At 37.6% G+C, this 24,647-nt stretch overlaps 2 protein-coding genes and 1 long non-coding RNA gene across 6 annotated transcripts in view; 2 read left to right on the forward strand and 1 right to left on the reverse strand.

The window, feature by feature from the left end:
- The window catches only part of LOC113535012 (uncharacterized), a 31,414-nt gene extending 27,121 nt beyond the window's left edge, over positions 1 to 4,293 (forward strand). The window contains exons 3-5 of the long non-coding RNA XR_003403553.3: positions 2,247 to 2,295; positions 3,649 to 3,806; positions 4,004 to 4,293. This is a non-coding gene — a long non-coding RNA (uncharacterized LOC113535012). The remainder of the gene's footprint in view (positions 1 to 2,246; positions 2,296 to 3,648; positions 3,807 to 4,003) is intronic.
- Positions 418 to 7,968, reverse strand: nmi (N-myc (and STAT) interactor). 2 transcript variants are annotated; one of them, XM_026928066.3, is made up of 9 exons: positions 7,745 to 7,968; positions 5,699 to 5,764; positions 4,638 to 4,796; positions 4,059 to 4,175; positions 3,671 to 3,848; positions 3,177 to 3,283; positions 2,903 to 3,089; positions 1,410 to 1,513; positions 418 to 1,087 (listed from the first exon to the last, which is right to left on the reverse strand). In XM_026928066.3, exons 1-9 carry the CDS (start codon positions 7,775 to 7,777, stop codon positions 881 to 883), a joined length of 1,158 nt encoding a protein of 385 aa, XP_026783867.1. In that variant the 5' UTR covers positions 7,778 to 7,968; the 3' UTR covers positions 418 to 880. The 2 variants fall into 2 exon arrangements, with proteins under 2 accessions (XP_026783867.1, XP_026783866.1); XM_026928065.3 differs by having other exon boundaries at positions 5,699 to 5,767.
- On the forward strand, positions 7,962 to 24,384 carry parp14rs3 (poly(ADP-ribose) polymerase family member 14-related sequence 3). Of its 3 annotated transcripts, none has more exons than XM_026928061.3 (26): positions 7,962 to 8,219; positions 9,395 to 9,576; positions 9,891 to 9,915; positions 10,023 to 10,181; positions 10,354 to 10,590; positions 11,804 to 12,040; positions 12,241 to 14,303; positions 14,394 to 14,490; positions 14,589 to 14,693; positions 16,377 to 16,439; positions 16,556 to 16,732; positions 16,813 to 16,979; positions 17,082 to 17,112; positions 17,245 to 17,349; positions 17,699 to 17,761; positions 18,000 to 18,176; positions 18,262 to 18,434; positions 19,050 to 19,149; positions 19,223 to 19,342; positions 19,489 to 19,551; positions 19,704 to 19,880; positions 20,596 to 20,778; positions 20,887 to 21,513; positions 21,674 to 21,828; positions 21,908 to 22,082; positions 22,168 to 24,384. In XM_026928061.3, exons 1-26 carry the CDS (start codon positions 8,048 to 8,050, stop codon positions 22,461 to 22,463), a joined length of 6,129 nt encoding a protein of 2,042 aa, XP_026783862.3. In that variant the 5' UTR covers positions 7,962 to 8,047; the 3' UTR covers positions 22,464 to 24,384. The 3 variants fall into 3 exon arrangements, with proteins under 3 accessions (XP_026783862.3, XP_053090325.1, XP_053090326.1); XM_053234350.1 differs by having other exon boundaries at positions 19,053 to 19,149; XM_053234351.1 differs by lacking the exon at positions 16,377 to 16,439.
- The last annotated feature ends 263 nt before the right edge of the window (positions 24,385 to 24,647 follow it).

The raw sequence follows: 24,647 nt of genomic DNA on the forward strand, positions 1-24,647 counted from the left end.
ACTTGTCTTTTCAATTTCTTTATTTTTTAGTGATTAGAAAAGGAATTATGGAAATTAAGGAAAGTGGGACTGGTCATGTTTCTATTCACATTTTTAAAGGCTTTACATACATATGTATTATTCAACATTAAATATATCTGTGTGACTGATGCTTTTGTTGATGCTGAATGCATACGTACATGCTGATTCTTCTGGGCATTGGGAGTGTTATACAGCTAATCATCATCTTAAGCCTTTTAATTCAAGTCTTCTTAAAGCTGAGCACTGCCATCTAGTGCTAACAAACCATAGCCAAGAATTTAAAATCACAGCCAAGATCACAGTTAACCTTGACCTTTCTGAGATTGCTTCAGTCATGAAGAAAGACACACCCTTAATATACAAAACCTGCTTTAACAGAGACACTGAAGCCTCGTCTTCAACAGAATAAGATTTATTTCATGACTTAAAAGAATAAAGCTTTGTTAATATCAAGCAGAGAAAAAATACCAATAATTAATGGTACGAATCAGAAATATTGAAATAAAAATTTGTTAATCAATACTCTTTCTGTGACAATCTTTGTGCACCAAACCCAATTTAGCCAACGTTCAATAATTAGTCATCTGTTTCACATAGCCTAAGCCATCTCTGAGTATAATATTGAGTGGAGTTACATTATTTGTTTAAGCTAACTGTGGTTACCATTTTTAAGAGCCTTTTTTTTTTTTTAAAGAAAGCCAAATCATAAGCCAGTCCTTAATAAAGATATACCTGATGATACCACATTTACCTGAGCTGTGTATAGGAAAAGATCAATCTGGCATAACATTGCTATAGGAAAGAGTCTGCTTGACACTCAGTACTTAAGAGATGAGTGCAGTATCTGCAGACAATTTGCTTATTGGGCTTCCACTTCGGCGCAGTCCTCACTGAAGAAAGCTCTCAGTTTCTTTCCACTCGAGATATATTTAATGCTCTCTACCTCTCCGCCATAGTTGCTGGGCTTCTGGAAATGGATCTCCAGATGGTCCTGCATATCTTCTTCATCGCTTACATCCTGAATGCCTCTAAGCAGTATGGTACGCTTTGGCACCCCTGAGAATGTCTAGAATGGACCACATATCACCCAGTAAATAACAGACAGAGCACAGAGATTGGTTATTGAAAACAGCTTGGCATGGCTGTAAAACTGTTAAAGCAGCGTTACATAATCCTGCTTCTGGAGACGCCAGAAGAAACCAATTTCAACCTCATGAAAGGCTTCTTAATCAGACACATTTGTGCTGGTAAGGTAGAAAGTGCCAAAATATGTCATGCACTCAAATAGACACCTCAGTATCATTGTGCCTGATATAAACCGAAGTAAGGTCAGTGGATCGTGGCAGATGTAACCCTAAAACACATTTTAATCAACATCAGCAAATCACCTGAAACTTCTTCAGCTGGTAGTCATAAAGTGGAGCCACGCTGACTTCCATCTCGTTAATGGTATCTATGTAGAAATTTCCCCTATGGGTCAAATTCTCTGCAACTGTAAATGGAACAAAAAAAGATGCACACATTCAAGACACTGTAGGTCTGTATCATTATGAGAGAAGAAAGAATTGAGCAAAATGCTGATTAGCAATGAACTATAATTTCCTTTTTTTTGCTTGTAAGATATTCCCCCAACCAAGTATGAGATGTGAATGCATATTGTATATGTATGTCTAATGTAAGGGTGTAATTTAATGCCAATATCTGTATCTGTATTGGTTGTAGCAGTGCTCCAAATATATGTATAGTATTCGAATTTATATCCAAAGACGGTGTGGTCTAAACTGTAAGGTTTTTTAATTAAAATGAATGCTACTACTATGCCTGTAGAAACACTGGAAAACACTGAACAAAGCCCCAGAGGTAGAAATGTCAGCACTGACAGCATGGTGTGTGAATTCTGGCTTGGACAGTTCTTCAGAGATGTGCACAGGACTGTTTTTTAATCCTGCTAACACAGTTATTATTTTCGTTTTCTACCTGCGTGCGATAGTTTCTAAAGAATTTACTTGGGTTCTATTTCCTAAAATATAAAGAAACTAGTAGCCTAATTTAAACCACCGCTACCCTGACCAGGCAGTTGCTAAGGATGCTATAAATGTATCTGTGCCACATGTTCATGTTAATGAATGTGGTCTTTCTTTGTCCTGCAAGCTTCATATCTGACCGCTCACTTGTGTCCACATGAAATGATGGAACTCGTGCAACTATTTTATTGTGTCCCACAGAATTCCAGTCCTGATGCACACTTCTAATCTCGACCAGACATGATTTATGGTAAGTTTTCTAAAAATAAATAAATAAATAAATAAATAGTACACCTCCAATTTGTATCTGTGTCTGTTTAGAACACATCTGTTCAATCTGAATAATGTTTGTATTTAGTTACACCCCATGTCTAATGTAGATGTGGATGTTAGATGTTAATATATCTAGATCAACAGTCGGGCCTTTTATACAGTCACTTATAGCTGACCACTGCCATCTAGTGCTGAAAAATCACAACGAATATTATAAAGAACAGCTATGGCTGTTGTAGTGGTAGGTCCAATATTCCTTCTGCCAATAATAAAATATAAACTCTGTGTAGTTTTGTATGTAAGCAGCTTTAATAATCTGAAATAAAAAAAAATCATATTCCTCATAAGGCTTAAAGGGTATCAGGAAGAAAAGGAAAAATATATTTTTCTTGGATTATACAATTCACAGAATAATAAAGGTCAACTAATTCATGGATGAATCAGTCATTGTAAGATGAGGAAGAAACCTTGGGAGGAACCAAACTCAAAAAGGAACCCATCCTCTTCTGGGTGTCACTGGATAGTGGGATCATAAATCACTCAGTATACACTTGTAGAAGAGTAATGTTGTAACACATACAGACCTCCAGTATTGAGGAAGGTAACGCGGCCTGCTCCAGTCTTCATGTCATATTCCATTCTCTCCACCTCGCCTCCACCACGGCTTGGTTTCGAGAAGCCCAGCTCCAAGCGGTCTCTCATTCGTTCCTCAGGCAGACAAGCAACAGCGTCTGAGAACTCAATGGTCCTCTTGGACACCCTGATATGCACCTGTAGGGAAGATGTAGCGATCAGACACAACCCTGGTTTCTTTTTCACAGTGAGTATTTTGAAATGAAAGATGCGACCTCACTATACCTCAAATTTCGCAGAGGGCTCAAGAGTTAAGGTGCTTGGCTTTACTTCACTCCTGGTTTTGTCGCATGCCACAGTGCACTTCGGCAGCCTGAGGATCTGATCCGCCACTTAAAGACAGGATGAGTGAAAATGTCAGGTTATACGAGTTCATATACATTCATCTGAGGCATTCTAACCACTGCCAGGGTCTACCAGGTGATTTTCTGGTTCCTATAACAGAGGAGCTGTCTGTAAATATCTGTGATTATAGCTGTTTTGATATGTAGATGTTGTAAAAACATAATGTGTGGAATGTTTCACGCAGAAGTCTTTTATCAGATATGTGTGTGTGTGAACTGGGTATTAAAATTTCACACCGCATTCAGTCTGTGGTAAGGTTCCACAGCAACAACTAGCAATTACAGAATTCATATTGTCTATTGCAGTAAAGCGTCTAAAAATCTGTTCTACTATGTTCTATGTTTCTATAAAGATGATGCTGTTTCAGACTTTACCTTTCTCTTCCTCAAACGTGATGAGAGCTTCCCCACCTTTCAACACAAAGGAGGGTCTTTGGATGATGGTGAACACTGCCCTGATATCCTGATCAGCATGCTCTTGCTCATCACTCTCATCTTCCTCATTTTGTTCGTGAGTATATTTCATTCTTTTCTCCGGGATCTGAGCTTTGATCTGAGAAAACACATTTACACCATTCTGACCTCAAACTGATCATAATACTCAGTTTTGGTTATTGTTTGTAATATGTTTGTTTAGGAAGTCGGAACCTATTATAATTAATAAGTTATATAATTACAGTTCTGTACTGCCCTCTTGTGTTGTTCTAGGTTATTACAATGCACCAACTAAAATCCCCAGCACAGATCCACAACCAGTCAGTACCTTAAATCTCTGTTGCAAATTGTCCATTTCTGACTTCTTAGATTTGAGCTGCTCCTTATAACGCTGTAGTTTTTTCTGCAGGTCCTGGTTAGCTTTTGTAATATTATTTATTTCCACCTAAAAGAGAATGAATTGTCTTAAATTACCAAGTAGGTGAGGCAACAGCAATAGATGTATATTTGTAAATGAAATATGACTTTAGTATATGATTGAAATTAATAAAGATCAAATTTCATCATGGCTGTGACTGTATTTACACTGTTTCCATGGACAGTGTTAATATTTTTTTTTTTTACATATTTTTGTGTATATTACTAAGCTTTTACATAATAATAATAATAAATGTTTGTGTCCAACCTTTTGTAAAAATTAACCATTAAAATGCCAGTAATGACAAAGAAATAAAACAACAAGCAGCAAATATCAGAATAATAACAAAAATATCAGAAAATGCCTACATTAAAAGGTGCTTCGTATCAACATGCATGAACCCAAAATTATAACCATGAAGTAAAACGCCACGTAAACAAATCATAGACAGACATAAAAGAACGTTCAGTGTTAAGGTATCCAGCATACCTGTATATCTTTCACTGTTTTGTTGAACCTGGCTGTAAGTTCTTCTTCAGCATTGAGCACATTTGTGGTCTCCTGCTGGGCTTTTTTCTTTGCCTCATCCGTATCCATTTTCTCCAGAAGCAACCTGGATTTTTCTGTGTCTGCAATCTCTACTAATTTCTAGTAGAGAGTGAATAATAATAATAATAATAATAATAATAATAAATCCCAAGCCTTGTAATAACCAAGCTTCTATAAAATAATTAAATAAAAACTGTCACAAATTAATTTTAAAAATAGTTTTTACCTTGACATATTTATCTCTTGTCATTATAACTTTTAATGTCACATTGCTATTAGTTATCTGGTGTGTTAACTGCAGCACAAGCAAGCTTGTTTTAAGACACTACGGGTAGAAATTACTTTGGTCACATTAATCACATCAATTTTCAGGTAATAGTTTGCAACTGTAACATGTCTACTGTTAAACTGTAGTAAAAAAAAAAATGCATTTCACATTTAATGTCACTAGTTTTTTCCACCCGCAACCACTGCTTTAGCTCTGCCATGTCCTATAACCCTAAAAAAACCTTGTTTCCTAATTATATATTTCAGTTTATATGCCATTATGATATACATGTCAATTTCCTTTTAAAAATCTTATACACCACACCTAATAGTGTGGAAATAAATGAAATCATTTATATTTTTAAACTTGTTTTTCTTTCAGTTTTCTCTGTTCAGAAGCAAAAATCAGTATTCAGTATTCATGAAATTTTACATGTGCCTTCCTATCCCTATTTAGATGCTTATTACAGAGGAATTTCTGAAAATGTTGATAATTAATAATTTAAAATAGATTCTGTACTAAAAATGTCATTTACATAATTTATTAATTTTAATTTAAATTATTTTTATATCATGGAACTTTCTTGATTAAACTATAAATAACTGACAAACTGCTCTAGCGGAATTCACACAAATCTAGTGGACACATGACTAAATTCTGAGTATGCAAACATAACGAATGGTCCAATTTGGTGGAAAAGCTAAATGAAAAAGCAGTGTAGATGAAAACGCACTTTCCATTTCTCCAGCTCCTGCTTGGCATCACTCAACTGCTGGTCTTTGGATGGCTGTTGAACAAGCTGCTTGGAAAACCAGTAGAAAGGCAAACATGTTAAGAAATGGTTAATAGATAAAGAAATAATAAATAAAGAAAAAGAATTTTAAAGCTTTGAAGCAAACATGGCTTACGTTAAGCCATGACACCAAATCTCCAACAACCAAACGACACCAAATCTCTCATACACATACCTTGTAATAACCACTATCCACTTCCCAAAGGGCAGAATGAAAAAAAAAGAAATAATTCTCATGTTTTTGCCTCTAGAAAAACTCATTTTAAAGAAAGAAAAGAAACCCAGCTACCAGCTGCCAAAACAAAATGGCAGAGCATCTTTGCCAGCTGCTAGGCTATTTTCCAGCTTCCTAGTTACTGGATTTATCAATAAATGTTTGGGATTTTGTAACTGCATTACTGTTGTGTTATTTTCTTAAAAACTAGGCTACTTGTCAATAAGGTTGCATTAGTAGCGCTAGTTCGGAAACGTTCCATTCTACCAGCACTTTATCAGTTTGTCCAGCTTGGTCTGTGTTTCGGTATCTGGTCAGACCAAGCTGAATTTTTCAACAGGGGAAAAGTAATTAACCCTTAATGTGTTAAAACAGTGTCCTAACTACTGGCATATAGTGACATGACTTAAAAAAAATAAGCCAATAAACTAAGTATAAAGCATCGAGTTCCACATTAAGTGTTTCCCCTTTACAAATGTATTATAGGCTACCAAACAACTCATGGCTTTACATGGGCCACCAAAACAACCAAACAACACCAAATCTCTCACACACTTACCTCATCATAACCACTAGCCAGTTCCCAAAGGAAGACATAGGTGAGTTCAGGAGCCAAAATAAACAGTTTTCTATAAGTTTTATAAAATTAGGCTCTGTTTCCAATTAACTAATGATCAGGGGATTTCTGACTGGGCACAATTTTTCTCACCAAGTTTTCTTAAGCATTGCATTTTTTCTGCAAAGCACTCATTTCACAATTATCATCACTCCATCAGTTAATATCTGGAGAGGCTCACTGGGGAGAATAACAACAATGAGCCTCATTCTGTCATCATGTATAAAAAGGTTGGAGACACTTGTAGGAGATCTTGGTCCCTAGATCACCATTAAAAGTGAAGGGTGATAGAGCCTTTTCAGTTGCAGGAGCTAGGCTTGGGAATAAGTTGCCACTCCATGTTAAGTCTTCACCAGCTCTTGAGGTTTTTAAATCACGTCTCAAAACACACCTCTTTGTTTCAGCTTTTGAATCTGTTTAAATGTAGTGTTCTTACTTTATTTTTATTTGCTTTAATTGTAAGGCACTTTGGTCAGCAGGTTTCTGGTTTTAAATGTACTTTATAAATAAATGTGACTGACTGAGTGACAAAATGGAAGAAGAGCAATTGTTTTCATGTTTTTGGCTCAAAAGAAACTCATTATAAAGAAAATATACCTGCTAATAATAATAATAATAATAATAATGAGAAGAAGAAGGAGAAGGAGAAGAAGAAGAAAGTGTAGTTTGGTCTGACCAGCTAACAAAACAAAATGGCAGCAGAGCATCTTTGCCAGATGCTAGGCTATTTTTCAGCTTCCTAATTACTGGGTTAATCAATAAATGTTTGAGAATTTCTAACTGCCTTATTGTTGTGATATTTTCTTAAAAACTAGGCTACTTATCAACAAGTTTGCATTAGTGACATTACTGACTATATAGTGAAATACCTACAGTATACTATCTACTATCAAAACAGTGTATAAGCCAAGTAAAAATCACCTCAGGCGTTCCACCATTACAAAGCTATTAAAGGCTAACAAACGACTATGTTAAACGACCTAGAAACCAAAAAATATACACTTTATGGATTATATCTACTGTCTACTATCAAAAGAATGACCACATAAACTAAATATAAATACAAATATTAAGGTTTGTTGTCGCTTGGTCGTTGTTTTCGAGCTCTAAGCAACCTGAAGCTGTTTTCACTCTACAAGCAAGCACTTGAGCTTACCTCTCCGTTTATCTGCTCCTCCATAGACGACATGATGGGAACTAACTCTTTAAAAAAAAAAACACACACACACAACCTTAACAGAGGAAATATTTCGAAATAATGTTCACTTCACTGTATTGTCAGTATGAGAAGGTGAAAGGATTCGCGGAAGTCAAGCTCAGCGCCCTGAAGCGAAACTGAAAGCAACGCTAGCAGTTGGTGTGTATAAAAAACTCGGGCTTTCCCCTTTAACTTTCTCACTTTGCTGATTTACTTCAATGACGCGTCTATCAGCTCAGCTCTTGCGCTACTTTCACAGCAATGGACGACAAAACGCTGGTTCTTGAGGGTCTACCAGGGGATTTAGACCTGGTGAGAACCAAACTAGAGCTTTATTTTAAAAACAAGAGGAAATCTGGCGGAGAGGTCATGCACATCCGAGCACATCCCGAGGACAAGCGGAAAGCCCTGCTCACCTACCTCCAAGAAACAGGTACCCAATTACAATTCATTTTAATATTAGGACTATCATTAAGGGGGGGGCCATGGTGGCTTAGTGGTTAGCACGCTTGCCCCGCATGTGGAGGGCTCAGGGTTCAAGTCCCACCTCTGTGCGTGGCACCTGCATGCTCTTCCCATGCCCTGGGGACACTCTCTGGATACCCTGGTTTCCCTCCTCAGTCCAAAGACAGGCCTTGTAGGCTGATTGGCATTTCTAAATTGTCCATAGTGTGTGCGATTGTGCTCTACACCCCATCCAGGGTGTGCCCCAAGTCTCCCCTAGGACAGGCTCTAGGCTACCCAGTGACCCTGTGTAGGATAAGCAGTACAGAAAATGGGTAGATGGACTATAATTAAGAACTCCAAGTAGATAAACACATAAACTATGTTGCATTTGATTATTTGCATATCCAGAAACACTACACCTTTTACTGCTCAACACTTCCTGCAGTGGTTTACGGTAAACTAGCCAGGTATTGCACTTTAGCACCAATAAACCACAAGTACAACACCAACTGTTTTAAATAATGTTAATGTTTGTTTAAATGTTGACTGACTAGCAAGTATTAATCAGTACGTATTCCATTCATGACTAAAAATCCATTCACAATATGAAGTAAATATGTTCTTGTTCATTTCAGGACTTAAGTGAAACTGAATGGGGGATTTCTGAGAGTTACACCCAGTGACTGAGCTCAGTCCATAAATATTTAGCAGCCTAACATGATTAAATTTATGCCAATTTCCAGTATGTGGGTTTATTTTTAATAGGCATAGGAATAGGCATGATCATTTAATAAAAACTTCCATAAGTTATTTATGTATGTACGACCAGCAAATTTATGAATTGACCTAAAAATTCTGCTTTGTCTGCACTTAAACTATAACCATGGTATAATCAGAACCTATAATCCTGACTATACATAGATTTATACAATCTGGTTATTTAAATTACATTTAAACAAATCATCACTTAATTTGTTACAGTTATTTACTGGTTATAAATGTGGAAATTAATAGTTTAGAAATGCTAAAGCAGTAAATAATTATGATATAATTATGTCTCCCGTATGTCTGTATTCTCTTTTATGTCTTTTTGCGCTTACATTAATTACTTTGCTTTAATTTGGGGGGAAATTAAATGCCTTTCTTTTTTTGAAACTCCAGATTTAAACAATGTCCTTAAACAAGGAACACACAAAATTGATTTCAAAGCCCAGGGAGTTGTTGAACTGACAGTGAAACCCTTGAATGTCAAGAAACAAAAGGTGAAACCGCCTCTTTTACCAAGACCAAAGATAGAAACTCTTGAACAAGTCAGATCTTCGCAAGCCACTGCAGGTGGACAGGTGAGTTTTTTGTTTTTGTTTTTGTTTTAACTCTGCAACCAGTGCAACCAATAGCTGGTGTTTTGCGTCAGGGCTGCTCATGATCTTCAGAAGCATTTCTGTTCTTGTTGTTCCAGTTAGGCCTGTGTGTGCATTACTCTGAGGGCTTTAAAGTAATATTGAGACTCTTCTTGTAAACGTGAAGAATGAGGAAGTGGTTCTGTTTATTTAATCATTACATGGTTATACTTATTTACTCATTAGGCTCATCATGTGGTTAAGAGGCCTAATCTATTTGTTTTGTGTATTTTTTTGTATTTTACATATAATATAAGACGTCTGGCTCTAAAGCTCAAAAAGGTACTGCAATTCACTTCATAATATGTAAAGTTTAATGATGTGCTACATAAAGGCTATAAAAGTAGGCTGATAAATAAGTCCATCATGAAATGATTTCTGTGTTTCAGGAAATGAAGAGCACTCAAAAACCAAAGACCTGCTTATCAGCACCATGGAGTCAGTTGATAAAGATATTCTTACATTGTACTTTGAACAGTTTACAGAGAAGGCTGAAATCAAAAAATATGGAAAAAACAAGTGGATCCTAAAAGTAGCCAATCAGTCAGGTAAATTTTAACCCTTTTTTATCTCTTTATATCTTGAACAGAGCAATCCAAAACTTACTGTTGCTTAAGATCACACAGAAACTGTGAATCACATACAATGAAATACAGTAAAAATGAATTATAATAACAGCAATACACCACAGACCCTAAAAATGTTGATGCTTTTCTTTAGATTTATTGACTATTCTGGGCCAGAAGAAACATGAATTCGGGCTGAAGGTGGAGTTGTGTAATGAAGCATGTGTTTCAGAGCAGTGGGACCCTCTGCGCTTCATCCTAACTGGGTTTAAAGACAGCTGCAAATGCAAATTAATTACCATGTTCATTGGGAGCTGCAGTCAAAAGGCAGCACACACCTGGGAGATAGTAGATGATGAGAGAATTGTGGTCACGTTCAAGGAAGACATAGGTGAGTTCAGGAGCCAAAATAAACAGTTTTCTATAAGTTTTACCAAATTCTGCTCTGTTTCCAATTAACTAATGATCAGGGGATTTCTGACTGGGCACAATATTTTTTAAAACATAAAAAGTTTTCTTAAGCATTGCATTTTTTCTGCACAGCACTCATTTCACAATTATCATCACTCCATCAGTTAATATCTGAAGAGGCTCACTGGGGAGAATAACAACACTGAGCCTCATTCTGTCATCATGTATAAAAAGGTTGGAGACACTTGTAGGAGATCTTGGTCCCTAGATCACGATTAAAAGTCAAGGGTGATAGAGCCTTTTCAGTTGCAGGAGCTAGGCTTGGGAATAAGTTGCCACTCCATGTTAAGTCTTTCAGCTTTTGAATCTGTTTAAATGTAGTATTCTTACCTTTTTTATTTGCTTTAATTGTATGGTACTTTGGTCAACAGTTATTGTTTTTAAATGTAGACTGAATAGTTTAAAATAGGATTCAGGAGGAACCTAGGATTTGGGAGGTTTTGCCCAGGCTGCAGAAGAGTGGATTAGCTCTTCACTCTTGCACAGCTTTATAAGGGGTCATGGGAGCATCCTAATCCAATCCAGTTGGGGGAATGGGGTAGAGGAGTAGAGGTAACATCACCGTCACTTGCAAATGATGTTCTCTTGGCACCATCTACAGTGGATCACCAACAAACACTCAAACATAGGATGCTCCCATTAGCTGGGGGAGAGACCTGACAATTTTCTGGGCTTAGTCTCTGTGATGAGGAGCTCATCAATTTAGGAGAGTGTCAAAGTAGAGGTGCTGCTCCTCCAAACTGAGAGTAGCTAGTTGAGGAAAACTGAGCACCTTAAAAAGATTCCCCTTTGTCAGCTCCAGTCAGAGCTATATCCAGGCCACACCCAGGCCCTGTAGAAGGAAAATGAATAAACCATGTCAGTTATAAAACAAGTTTACAGAGGTTGACTGTCTTTTTTAAAATCCAAGACCGGGACTACACTACTGATAAGACTAGATGGCAAGAAAATATGTTTTTGTTTAAAGATGTTGGTTCTACCTTGAGAAGAATTATCTATAGGTCACAGGGATGCTGAATGTCATCATATGAAGATATGTGGTCGCAGGAGGTTATGAGAAATCCAGCAAAATCCCTTACACATTACAATCCAATTGAAGAAATAAATATAATTTTTACCTTTTATTTTTCCAGATTCAAAATCTTTCATTGAGAAGTGTGCAGCCAAAAACCTGAATGGCATGGAGATTGAAGCCACTCACTTAGAGTTCACAGATTCAGTTCTGGTACAGGGGGATATGAGCAAACTTACAGAAGAAGCTCTTACCTTCTACTTTGAAAACAACAAAAAGAGTGGTGGAGGTGACATCAAGTCTTTAATCTGGGTCAACAAACAAAAGAGTGTGGTCATATCCTTTCAAGACTGTCATGGTAGGTTTTCCAAATATCTTTGTATCATAAAGTACTTTGAAGCATACTAAACTCATTTTTATTATGCCACTGTGTGAACTTACTGTAAAATTATTTATTTGACACTTTTATATATCACGACATTTGGAATAAGTTAATTTGATACAGACATTTAAGATGGTGACCAGAAGTTCTTCTGCATTCTTCTTCTCCTACAATAGTGGCACAAGAAGTGGTGATGCAGAAACATCATCTTTGTGGCACAGACCTTAGCACTTCACTTTTTTACTCGAGTCTTCAGAAGGCTTTGACAGGAGAAATGCCAGTGTGGTCCAATATATCCACTAATATGATTATTCCTGTTGATAAGGCAGTCAGAAGTTTCATTGAAAAAAACAAAAAGTGCAAAAATGATTTTGAGAGTCAACTAAGGGTAGTTCATGCTAATGTAATTTTTGACAAGACCACATCCCCTGGAGAGATTGCACTTGAGATGGCTATGGACAAAGAGTCTTTAGCTGCTGTTCGACTAGGAGCAACTTGGGAAAGTAAAGCCCAAAGAGAAGCACAAACCCTTCTGAGTAGCTACAGCACAGCTGAGTTGCCAGTTGAAGTCGAGACCTGGAAAAGGGTAGAGCGTGATTGCCTTGAATTTGTCAATTCTGATGTTGAGGTCACCTATATGGAAACCAAAATTGCAATAGTTGGCCTAAAAACAGAAGTCACTACCGTCTTGGACAAGATTCAGAACCTTCTTAAGGACGCAACTGCAGAATTAGAAGTGGAAAGGAACACTGTTGAAAAAGTGATTCGGTTTGAATCAAAAGAGACACTAGAGTTGGTAGAAAAACGTGTACATGCCAAACTTCAAAATGTAACATTAAAAAAAAATGAAACTAACCTGACTTTTCGCCTGCAAGGTTTGAGGGACTGTGTAAGTACTGCTGAAAGGGTCATCAAGCAAGCACAGGAGAATGTTATCTTTCAACAGCTGAACATCTCGGCCCATTTGCTTCAGTTTCTGAAGTCTTTGGATCTAAAGAAATTTGAACAAAACCATTTTGTAACAAGACATATACCAGCTTTATTTCAAAATGATGGAGTGGTTCTTGGGATTGTTGCAGAGAAAGAATACATCAAAGCAGCCGAAGACAAAGTAAAAAAGATCCTACAAGAGGAGGTCATTCATCTTACTCCTGATGCAAGCACAGTAACTAACTCTGAAAACTGGGTGAACTTTTTGAACCAAATTAAAGTGGATTTAAGTCATGATTCACAGAATGTTAACATCATACCTTCAGAGGCACAGATTTTAATCTGCGGATTTGCTCAAGTGGTGGCAAATCTTTCAAAAAAGGTCAAGGATTATCTGGAGAACAAGACACCAGCAACTGAATATATCCATCTAAAATCTTTTCAGGAGTTGGGGTTTGTTGACTCTTGCCTGAAATTGTCAGAAATTCCAGAAATCCGAAAACTTGGCATAACCATTCGATGTTGCAGAACAATGAATTCTCCATGTCTGAAGGTTACAACATCAAAAGAAAAACTCCAGGATGTAGTAACTGTTGTGAAAAGGCATATATCCTCCATTTTCACTGAGAAGAAAACTTATTCCAAAGCAGGAGAATCTAAGGTCATACTCAAGCATGAAGCCAACATTCAGGCCAAAGCCAAGGAGTGGTGTTGCAAGGCTTACATTTCAACTCACAAGACTGGCCCTTCAAGAAGATACAGCCACCAAGTAAATAGTTCCATCACTTTAACAGTTACAGAGGGTGATCTGCAGCACTTTCCAGCTGATGCTTTGATTTGTCCTATGAGTAGCAAACTAGCTTTTGACAATCCTGTTGCTCAAAGGTTTCTTCAAGTCGCAGGTTCGGATATTCAAGCAGTGTGCAGCAGACTCCAGAAAGAAAAGCAAACTTTACTTGCTGGGGAAGTGGTCCTCAGTGACCCAGGAAATCTCAATGCCAACAGCCTTATTTATACTGTGTTGCCCCAGAGTGGTCAACAGTTCACTTTGGAATCTCATTATCTGAAATCAGCTATTCTTAATAGCCTCCAGAAAGCAGAATCTAGAAATGATACTTCTATTGCAATGTCGGCAATAGGATGTGAAACTTTCGGGTTCTCCACCAAAGAAAGTTGCATGGCAATCAGAGAAGCAGTACTGCAGTTCAGTAATGATCAACAAAATTCCCCAAAGAGTATAAAGAACATATTTGTGGTAGATTCTGATGTGAAGATACTGGAGGAGTTCAACAACATCATTGCTCAACTGGTATGTGTACTTTTTTTTTCCACCATTCATGTTACTTGGACATCGTAGTTAAAAGGTCCAACTATCGTAATTCTCCTCTCCTGTCACCAGGGTTTTTCTAATACAAAAGCATCTGTCACTCCAACAAACACTACCACTCAAGACCAACCAAAATCTCTAAATCTGAAACAAGCATCAGACACAGAAGGTACCCTTTTGTTATTATAATATCAAATATAACTATTTGTCAGAGACTCTACAGTGTTTAATTTTTTTTTTCTTCTTCACACATATGGTTATAAACAGTAATTGTTCATGGAGTGGTAGTGTCTCTCAAAAAAGGTGATATCACCAATGAAACAGTGGATGTCATTGTTAATTCCAACAACAAAGCCTTGGATCTTGACACAGGTATGTTAAGCTTCTTTTGTGCATATGTTACTGCATTTGAGAGAAATCTGGGGTGAGGTGTGAGGAGAAATCAAATTCCTGAAATCAGATACCTGAAATCAGATACCTGAAATCAGATTCCAGATTCCTGTTGTATTATGGTTGGTACACAAATCTAATACAGCAACAGTTGTTAATTACAGTACAAAAAATCAGAAAAGAAGACAGGTAGAGTAGGCCAACTACAGCAGACTAGAGTAGATAAAATTTGGTAGCTTGATCATGCTTGGCGAATAAAACCATGGTTACACTGTACGATTTTAGTGTGAGTAGATATGGTTGCAAGGTAACCCTATTCAGGTGCTAATGCTGCATGCAGAAAGTGACCAACTAGTATATCCATCAGTAAACATTAGGAACTGGAAGTGGGACTAATTGGACAGTGGCAACAGCTTAAAACTGCAAACTTGTCATAATTTTCAACATTTCCAGTCTTCATGTAGTTAGAACACAGGGCATAAGAAAACTGCACATAGCATAGAATCTCACCTTAAAATGAACTGTGTAACCATAGACATAATTATGCTTGGGACCAGTCACCACCATTTTTTGAAACTATGCTGCATTTGTGGAGTCATGTAATTAGAAAGTTGCAATAATGTCATTTCCTACCATGCCACATTCAACATGCGAAGTGGAAAAAAAAAAACATGGTCAGAGCACATGATGCTCATAAAAAGATACTTTAAGTGCACTTTTACAGATACAGGTCTGAGCGGCCATTTGTTCTGTTCTACTATAGTGAATTTCAAACATTCATCTAAAATTTGGACTGAAATTTCCGACTACCATTAATGATAACTCGAAGATCCCCTTCTCAGAACAGTGATAAGTACAGTCAGTGTTATTGATTTACGCAAGTACTGTGTGTATATTAACTGATCTAAATCCAATACTGCTAAAAGTAAAGTAGATAAAAGTAGAGATTAGTTAAAAGTAGAGAAGTGGTACTTTACACTGTTCACTTTACACTGCGCGGCCATGTTGATTTGGCATCATTCCATGAACAGGGAAGGAACTGGTAGCTGAGAATACTACGGGAAGCTGACAAGTACTAATTGCAAGTTGAGGGGGCTTTTTCAGTGGCTTTTACTGGTTGTAGGTGTAGAATTACAAGTTGCAACTTTGCCTTGACTGCAGCACTAGACTAGAAGCGTGATAATGTGACATATACCACACGCTGTTGTGGTCAGATTCATCCTTTTCATGAATTCATTCATTTTTTTCAACCACCCAAAAATGAATTCATTTTTCCCCAAGTATGGGTCATTTTGCCCTTTTTCCTGAGTTGTTTAGCCTATTACTAAGCAAAAAAATGGCAATAAATTTCTCTTACTAGTGAGTCTTAGTGGCTGCACTTCTATGCACTACATAGAAGCTTTGATTGGTTCTCCTAGAGGGACATACCGAAGAACTTTTTTTAGGTGCTACATGCAACCCTCTTTTCCTAAGCGTGGTGTTGTGAATATGCTACACCTGATAGTTAGTACTGGCAAAACTAGAATTTCAGTAGCTGAGACCTCTGGTGTACAGATGTGTGACATGGATAATGTGCCAAACTGTTAACTTTATATAATGGATCACTGTGTACTATTAATGGTATGTCTGTCATGTATTTTATGCATGTCATTTTAATTTGTTTAGGTGTGTCTGGTGCAATTTTGAGGGCAGCTGGAAAATCAGTTGTCAAAGAATGCAAAAATCATGGTAATCAATAAGCATATATGCCAGTTCAAATTCCTGCTGATTTACCATAGCAAAGTGCTATATCCATGTTGTGCTCAGTCCCTGAGTATTTGATGTATTATTGTATAATTTTGCAGGTCATCAGAAACAGAATGGAGTGGTATTGACAAGCGGAGGTAAACTTTCATGTAAGCATATTGCTCAGATGGTTGGGCCCAATAATGCTGCTGATATTACTACCTCTGTGGAGAAAGTACTGAAACTCTGTGAAACTACAATGGCTGCCACAGTAGCCATCCCTGCAATTGGCACAGGTGAGACCACAATCATTCAAAAGCAACAGATGTAGCAGATGAATATAAAATATATTTAATTAATTTAAATATTTTCACAGGGAGAGGTGGTATTGGAGCAAATGACTCCATCAAGGCTATTTTGGCTGGAGTGGAAAACCATTTGACTCAGTCAACATCATCCAGCCTCCAGAAAATAACTGTGCTGGTAATTGACCAGAAGGTTTTAGACGCATACTGCAACTATTTCAAGGAGAGGAACAGCAAGGTTAATGCTTACATTCATGTGTAGTAGTGCCATTTTATGGTTGTAGTATTGTTTGTTTTTGTACTTAGTAAATCATTGATTTTGTTCTTTTCTTTCTTTTAGACTGCACCTACCAGTACGCCTGCAAATAAAGGTACGGTATAATGGAAACTGTCCTTCACAGTCATGGAAACATAAATCACAAAAGTATTTTTAGGAATTATGATTTATTTTCTATAGTGGTTAATTGTTTTACAGTGGAAATAATTTTTTTTTCTCCCAATAGTCAAAATTGCAGGTGTGTGGATTGAGATAAAGAAGGGGAACATCACCAACGAATCTGTCCGTTGTATTGTCAACACCACCAATGACCGAATGAACTTGACAGTAGGTGTGTCATTATGATTTATACTTATGATTTCCTATATCTATACTCATAGTGTATATTCTGACAATATGGGACTGGCACTCAAATTTGCCAACCAAAAAGATTTGACCAACAGTCAGATACTCTATTATATCAATACAAAGATTTTAGTAATGCAACAGAAGTGGATCCTTTGGACAGAAACCTTTTGAGGAATACTGGTGTATGAGAAAGGCTTTTGGAGGAACTTGTTTAATATGCCCCAAAGTAAAAGTTCAAGTTCACTCTTTTATAAAATTCTTATCTTTACTACATTCCAACTGAATAAAATATTATCCTTTTGTTTTGTTTTAAAATGTCACCTTTTGTGCAGGAGTCTCAGGGGCCATTTTCAGAGCTGCTGGACCCTCTGTTCAACAGGAATGTCACAAACATGGTCAGTTCCTGATGATCCCAACAAACTGTATACACAAATTTAACATTATTCCACACAAATTGTTTACACTGTTCACAAAGTATAAAAAAATGAAATACTTCCTGTACAGTATATATGAAAATTCATAAGTATAAAAAAATTAAGTACTTCATGTACAGTATATATGCAAATACGTAAAGTCTGATCTTATGTGTGTCATTGGTGTGCCTTACTTTTGGCTTACTGTTTGTCTTTTAAGGTCCACTTCAGGGTGATACAGCTGCAGTGACCAGTGGTGGAAATTTGCAATGTGATTTCATCATTCACATGAAGGGACCCCACTCCATTGCAGAGGCAAAGTTACGGGTAAAGAAAGTATTGGAGAGATGTGAGGAGATGCAGATCAGCACCATTTCCTTCCCTGCTGTTGGCACCGGTATGCATGAAATTGTTCAAATATGTTCAAAAAAATTTTTATATAATCATAGATAAATTTCTCATCTGATTTCATTCTCCTAAAGGTGGAGGTGGTATTAATAATGTGGATGCCATTACTGGTATGCTACAAGGCTTTCATGACCACTTGTCTCAACGTTCCTCCACTGCCATTAAACTCATTTATGTTGTCATTGACCGAGATGAAGTTCTGAAAGATTTTCAGCAAGGGCTGAATCAATGGACTGCAAACTCCCAGGTAGAAAACATTTACATACACTATGTGGCCAAAAGTTTGTGGACACCTGACCATCACACCCATATATGGTTCTTCCCTCAAACTGTTGCCACAAAGCTGGAAGCACACAGTTGTATAGAATGTCTTTGTATGCTGTAGCTTTACAATTTCCCTTCACTGGAACTAAGAGGCCCAAACCTGTTCCAGCATGACAATGCCCCTGTGCACAAAGCGAGCTCCATGAAGACATGGTGTGTGAAGGTTGGAGTGGAAGAACTCGAGTGTCCTGCACAGAGCCCTGACCTCAACCCCACTGAACACCTTTGGGATGAACTGGAACACCGACTGAACCCCAGACCTCCTCACCAACATCAGTGTCTGATCTCGCTAATGCTCTTGTAGCTGAATGATCACAAATCCCCACAGCCACGCTCCAACATCTAGTGGAAAGCCTTCCCAGAAGAGTGGAGCTTATTATAACAGCAAAGGGGGGAATAAATCTGGAATGAGATGTTCACCAAGTACATATGAGTGTGATGGTCAGGTGTCCACATACTTTTGGCCATATGTCAGTATTTACATATTGAATGTATAGTGACACACCAGTCTTAAATATACAAATGTTAACAATATTAGCAGAACATTGACTACGCTGAAATATATGAGGATGAAGATGATGAATATTATTATGGCTCAGAAGATAGTTTGTCCTCGGAAGAAGAGGATGACTTTAGTGGTAAGAGTGCAAGAAATAAGTGCAAGAAAATATTTCACATTTTATGAGATAGTAAAATCGACTTTATATACAGGAAACAGCTTCGAAGCAAACATTGGCACAATCAAAGTTAAAGTGTTTTGTGGTGACATCACGAAAGAGACGACAGACGCAATAGTCAGCAGCACTAATACCAGCCTTAATCTAAGCTCAGGTACACATATACACACATATTTACACATTTATTGTACATGTCAGTATATATTATTTATGTGTTTACATGCAGGGGTTCTGACCAAGGCCTTAAATGGCGAGACATATATATAGACATATCACAATCCTGTAATTTATTGCTTTCAGGTGTATCAGGAGCTATTCTCAAAGCAGCCGGAAAGACTGTTGTGGATGAGTGCACAAAATTAGGTATGAAGTTCAATCTTCTACATTCAGAAACTCTAAATAGCTTTAACTGTACCAGCCTTTAAAGGCAAATAAAGCTGTGGCCTATATATTAACTCTGCTTTGGTCATGATTGTTGATGAGAGGTTGTGATCATTTTTGTCCCTGGGTAAAAGGTGTTCAACCCGGTGATGGCGTGGTTCTCACAACAGCTGGAAAACTTCCAGTTAAGCACATTGTCCATATGGTTGGTCAGACCAAGGAGAAAGAGATCACAAACTGCATGTATAAAGTTCTGAAGAAGTGTGAGGAAAACAAGATTCAGTCTGTTTCATTCCCTGCTCTTGGAACTGGTAAGCACAACAATGCTGTTTCTACTAAATGTAATTCAGGAGCAGCAATAAAATATGACATGTTGTGGACATGGTTCATAGGAAAATAATCCACAACGGGTTTTTGTGATGTGGCCCGATACAAAACGGAGTGAACTGTTTTGACCCTGAACTGGATTATTTTCCAATAACAGCACAGTCCAATGTGTTTTATTACTCTTATACTACAGCAGTTTGCCAGTGATTACAATTTTTTCTTTATTAATGAACAAAGCGTCATACTTTTTAACCATTTATAGTTGCATTTAATGTTATGAAACATCCACAAGACAGCTTAGTTGCTGTTATCAGTTATAACAAATATAAACAGTTGTTTCTCCTTCACTAGCCTCTCTTTTTCTCTGTCTTGAAGTTAATAAAACAAAAAAGCGTAGCTTGTCATATTACTGAGAAACCAGAAAAACTTGTGCTGACACTAGAGACTCCTTCCATAAATGTTAAACAAATGTCTCCTAACAGAAAACTTCACCATATTAATGATTATACATTCTCCTTTTTTTTAAAATCCATTTATTGTTAGTCTTAGATGATGCAGAACATCCACTGTACAAGTCCCTGTGAATGATTTGTTACTATACTAATGCTAACCTTAGAATGAGTGCCTTAATATAAACTTAAAACATTATATTAAATTCAAGTAAAGTTCAATAAAAGTGGTGTGTGTGCTTTCCTCCAGGAGCAGGAAACCTGGCAGCAGCTCAAGTAGCAAATGCCATGATGGATGCGCTGGCAAATATTTCTATTGACTCACCAGTATTTTTAAAAACCGTCCATATTGTGATTTTCCAAAGTACAATGTTATCAGACTTTGAGGATGCCATGAAGAAGTTCAAAAGGATTTCTCGAAAACCCTCTGCAGGTAAACTTTGGACTGGATACTTTGACTATTGAGACACTTGATGCAATATGCAATGTGACATTTAAGGGTTTTTTACCAACAATGCTCTATTTTGTGCATTCTATACAGTAACTGTCCCCAATCCAACTCAGCAAACATCAGATTCGTCCAAGTCAAAATTGTGTCTCGCTACTGAAACAGCTGCAGTGACTTTCCCAGTCACAAATGTAGAGGTATATGGAACATCTTCTACTGACATTGCAAAGGTCATAAAGTTACTGGATGATCTAGTTTCAGAAGAATGTACTAGCATGGATGTTCAGTCCAGCCATCTAGCCAACTTTCCTGAAGCTGACAACAAGGCGATTGTGGAGCTCAGCCAAAACAACCAAGTGCATGTTCTTGTGGCTGCAGCGGACAAATTGATTGTGTCAGGGAAGAAGGATGATGTTTTAGACACTGTTCTAAACATCAACAAGTTCCTCCAGGCGGCCCGGGACAGGGAATTCCGAGAAGGTGAAGAAAGGAGGCTGAGCAAAACATTGCGCTGGGAGGTAGCAGAAGAAGAGACTTGGCTGCCACTGAACTCCAGCATTAGCTATGAACTGGAGTTAGCTTTTCACAAGAAAGATGAAAAATTCAGCTACCAGGAGAATGGGGAAACCTTTACAGTGGATTTCAAGGAGATGAAACGGGTAAACACCAAGGGGAAGACCTGTAAAGTCAAGAGATCCCTGTTTGCTGACTCAGACACGGGTAATAATCTTAAGTTTCTGCAAGCTTGTACTTTTTCTGCAAGCACTTGGAGTTTACTGAACTTTTAAAACTACGTGTGATTTTAAGATACTGCAGCAATAGCTTAAGGCATTAATTAACACATTATGGCAGGACTATTGAGCACTTTTTTGTTTTTCAGCTATCATTCAACCTCCACCAACCTGGACCAAAATGGATGGAAGTGATCTGGAAATAGTTGTTCTGTCTCCAAATTCAGAAGAATACAAGAAGTTGGAGAATGACTTTTTACGCTCAAGCCAACATGATGACATAGCTCCTGTCCAAGTGGTGCAGGTATAAAGACTTTTTGGTCAGATTTGTAGTTACACTTGCTATGTTGTGAATAATTATCAATAAATGCATTAATCCTTAGATCCGCAGAATTCAGAGTCAGCCGCAATGGCAAAGATACTTTGTGTTGAAGCAAGCGGTGGACAAAAAATACCCCAAGCAGAAAAACGAGCAGATTCTCTATCATGGCACTACCAAAGACATTTGTCAGAAAATCAATAGGAATGGCTTCAACAGGAGCTTCTGTGGGAGAAATGGTATGTCATAAGTTGTCTTACATTCTAAACACCCTGTGTAGTATTTGGTCCATAGCACTGAACTTTATTCGCTCTTCTTTTTAAGCTGTCGCTCATGGTGATGGCACGTACTTCGCCAAAGAAGCTTGGTACTCCTGCTATGACCAGTATTCAAACCCAGATGAGAATGGACTGAAGTATATCTACAGGGCTAGAGTCGTGACCGGGTCACCATGTAAAAGTCGAAAAGGAATGAAGGAGCCAGACCCTCTGAACCCAAAAGATCCCCGTGCTGGGCTACATGACTGTGCTGTGGACGATTTGCAAAACCCATTCATCTTCGTTGTGTTCTGTGATGCAGGGGCGTACCCTGACTATCTCATCAGCTTTAAGAATGCCTGACCATATATTTGGGTACTTTTAGCACTTTTTCTAACAAAGGACATCCTTTGTAAGTAGTCACTAACCTTTATCCAGCAATGATGTGCAAATTTAAAAAAAAAAAAAAAAAAAAAAAAACACTGGAAAAGATATGTGCTGAAGTTTTTATGCTAGGTTTATAATGACAGTGTAAGCAATAATTCAAATTCATTCAATTTCCAGAAATCATGTTGTGCCTTATCAGTTGTCTCCTCATGCATTAGTTCAGGTTCTGTTGTTTACTCTTTGAAATACTCAGGTTTGGACATAAGGTAAATAAATACAAAGAAAAATAAAAAAAATACCTGATACATTGTGATTGTGTACCTTAAATGCAGCAATGTAAGTCATTTAGAGAACTTAAGAACGTGGTCAGATGTCCACAAACATTTCGCCATATAGTGTATTTTACGAAATAGAGTACCAACGCCCATATGTGTTCCTTCCCCAAACTGTTGCCACAAAGCTGGAAGCACACAATCGTATAGGATGTCTTTGTATGCTATAGCTTTACAATTTCCCTTCACTGGAACTAAGAGGCCCAAACCTGTTCCAGCATGACGATGCCCCTGTGCACAAAGCGAGCTCCATGAAGACATGGTGTGTGAAGGTTGGAGTGGAAGAACTCGAGTGTCCTGCACAGAGCCCTGACCTCAACCCCACTGAACACCTTTGGGATGAACTGGAACACCAACTGAACCCCAGACCTCCTCACCAACATCAGTGTCTGATCTCACTAATGCTCTTGTAGCTGAATGATCACAAATCCCCACAGCCACGCTCCAACATCTAGTGGAAAGCCTTCCCAGAAGAGTGGAGCTTATTATAACAGTAGGAAGGAGACTAAATCTGGAATGGGATGTTCAACAAGCACATATGAGTGTGATGGTCAGGTGTCCACATACTTTTGGTCATATATTGTAAATTTGACAAGGCCATTGAGTAGCCTATTTTCATTCAGAGTGCACTCTATTCACAGGGTTATATACATGCATCAAACAGTTTTATTTTCCTGATATTTCCTGGTATACAGCCTACCACTCCTCATATGATTATGGCATAGTGGCACAAGGCTTATGATGAACACTAGAGTAACTCAGTACCCTGACTATACCACCTTGGGACTATACCCAAGGAAATGAACTGTCTATTGACTCTGAATGTATTTGATAAGACAGTAATGAAACCATGTGCTTTTCACTCTTCACTACTGTGATTTTTATTGGATTAAAGTGCACTAACATCAGGCAGGCCTTCAAATACAGCATTAGGAACTCATGCCATAATTTAGTTATTAAATTAAATTAAATTAAATACAAGAGCATTTGTAGTGATTGTTTGAGAATCCCTATTAGCTTGAGATAACAAACACAAAAAAATAAATAAATAAAATAAAAGACAGTGTCATGTATCAGGAGCAGAGGTTTTATTGTGGCAGGATCTAAACTTTCAACAAGTTCTAACTTTCAGACAAAAATAATAAATCAAAAGCCTTAAGCTTTGTGGGAAAAAGAAAAAGAAAAAAAAAACCTATGACATTACATACAGTAGGTGGTCCATAAAAATTGGCAAGCTGATCACAGGGTATAGCATTCACTACACATTTTATGTACCTCAGGGAAATCTCAGGGTTTAAATTCGAAGATTAAGGTACTTTCAATGAGTCAAGTCATTTCAGTTGAATGATTCATTCACATTTGCCCAAATGTGCAGTGAGATCAGGTGGCCAACAAACAGCTTGAGTAAAATAGCCAATGATTGTTGCTATTTGTGTTAATTTATAATGTTCTGATATGACTGTGTGTAGAAGAATTACTTTCACACCCACCCCAAACACTGGAAATCTCCAGCTGACCAAATGATTCAGACTCATTAAACTCATTGACTCATCTGATTCACTGAACCAGAGAGGAATGAATCATTGCCTTGATTCACTGACTCATAGGATGCACATCCATCCGATTCACAATTCACAGACAGATGAAACATAACACAAACCTACAACTCTATATTTTGAAGTTGGCTGTTGGGAAATTCAGTGGTTTGGCTTCCATGTGTTAATTTTGTAGGAAACACTGGAAGATTCGTTCACCTTAGTGACTTCAGGAAGCCAGACTCGTCTGCTCAATGAAGAGTTGGAGCTCATTAGTGTGTGTACAGCTGAAG

This window comes from Pangasianodon hypophthalmus, chromosome 5 (assembly GCF_027358585.1).
Source record: "Pangasianodon hypophthalmus isolate fPanHyp1 chromosome 5, fPanHyp1.pri, whole genome shotgun sequence".
NCBI classification, from domain to species: Eukaryota; Metazoa; Chordata; class Actinopteri; order Siluriformes; family Pangasiidae; genus Pangasianodon; species Pangasianodon hypophthalmus.

Bases quoted from the DNA above. Each gene is read 5' to 3' on its own strand.
- parp14rs3 (XM_026928061.3), top strand. From the start codon at position 8,048: ATGGACGACAAAACGCTGGTTCTTGAGGGTCTACCAGGGGATTTAGAC. The intron at 16,440-16,555 runs GTAATCAATAAG...ATAATTTTGCAG, and splicing joins CAAAGAATGCAAAAATCATG to GTCATCAGAAACAGAATGGA. The intron at 18,177-18,261 runs GTATGCATGAAA...ATTCTCCTAAAG, and splicing joins CTTCCCTGCTGTTGGCACCG to GTGGAGGTGGTATTAATAAT.
- nmi (XM_026928065.3), bottom strand. From the start codon at position 7,777: ATGTCGTCTATGGAGGAGCAGATAAACGGAGAG. The intron at 1,514-2,902 runs GTCTGTATGTGT...TTCCATTTACAG, and splicing joins TACCTTCCTCAATACTGGAG to TTGCAGAGAATTTGACCCAT. The intron at 1,088-1,409 runs GTGATTTGCTGA...GGTCCATTCTAG, and splicing joins ACCAGCTGAAGAAGTTTCAG to ACATTCTCAGGGGTGCCAAA.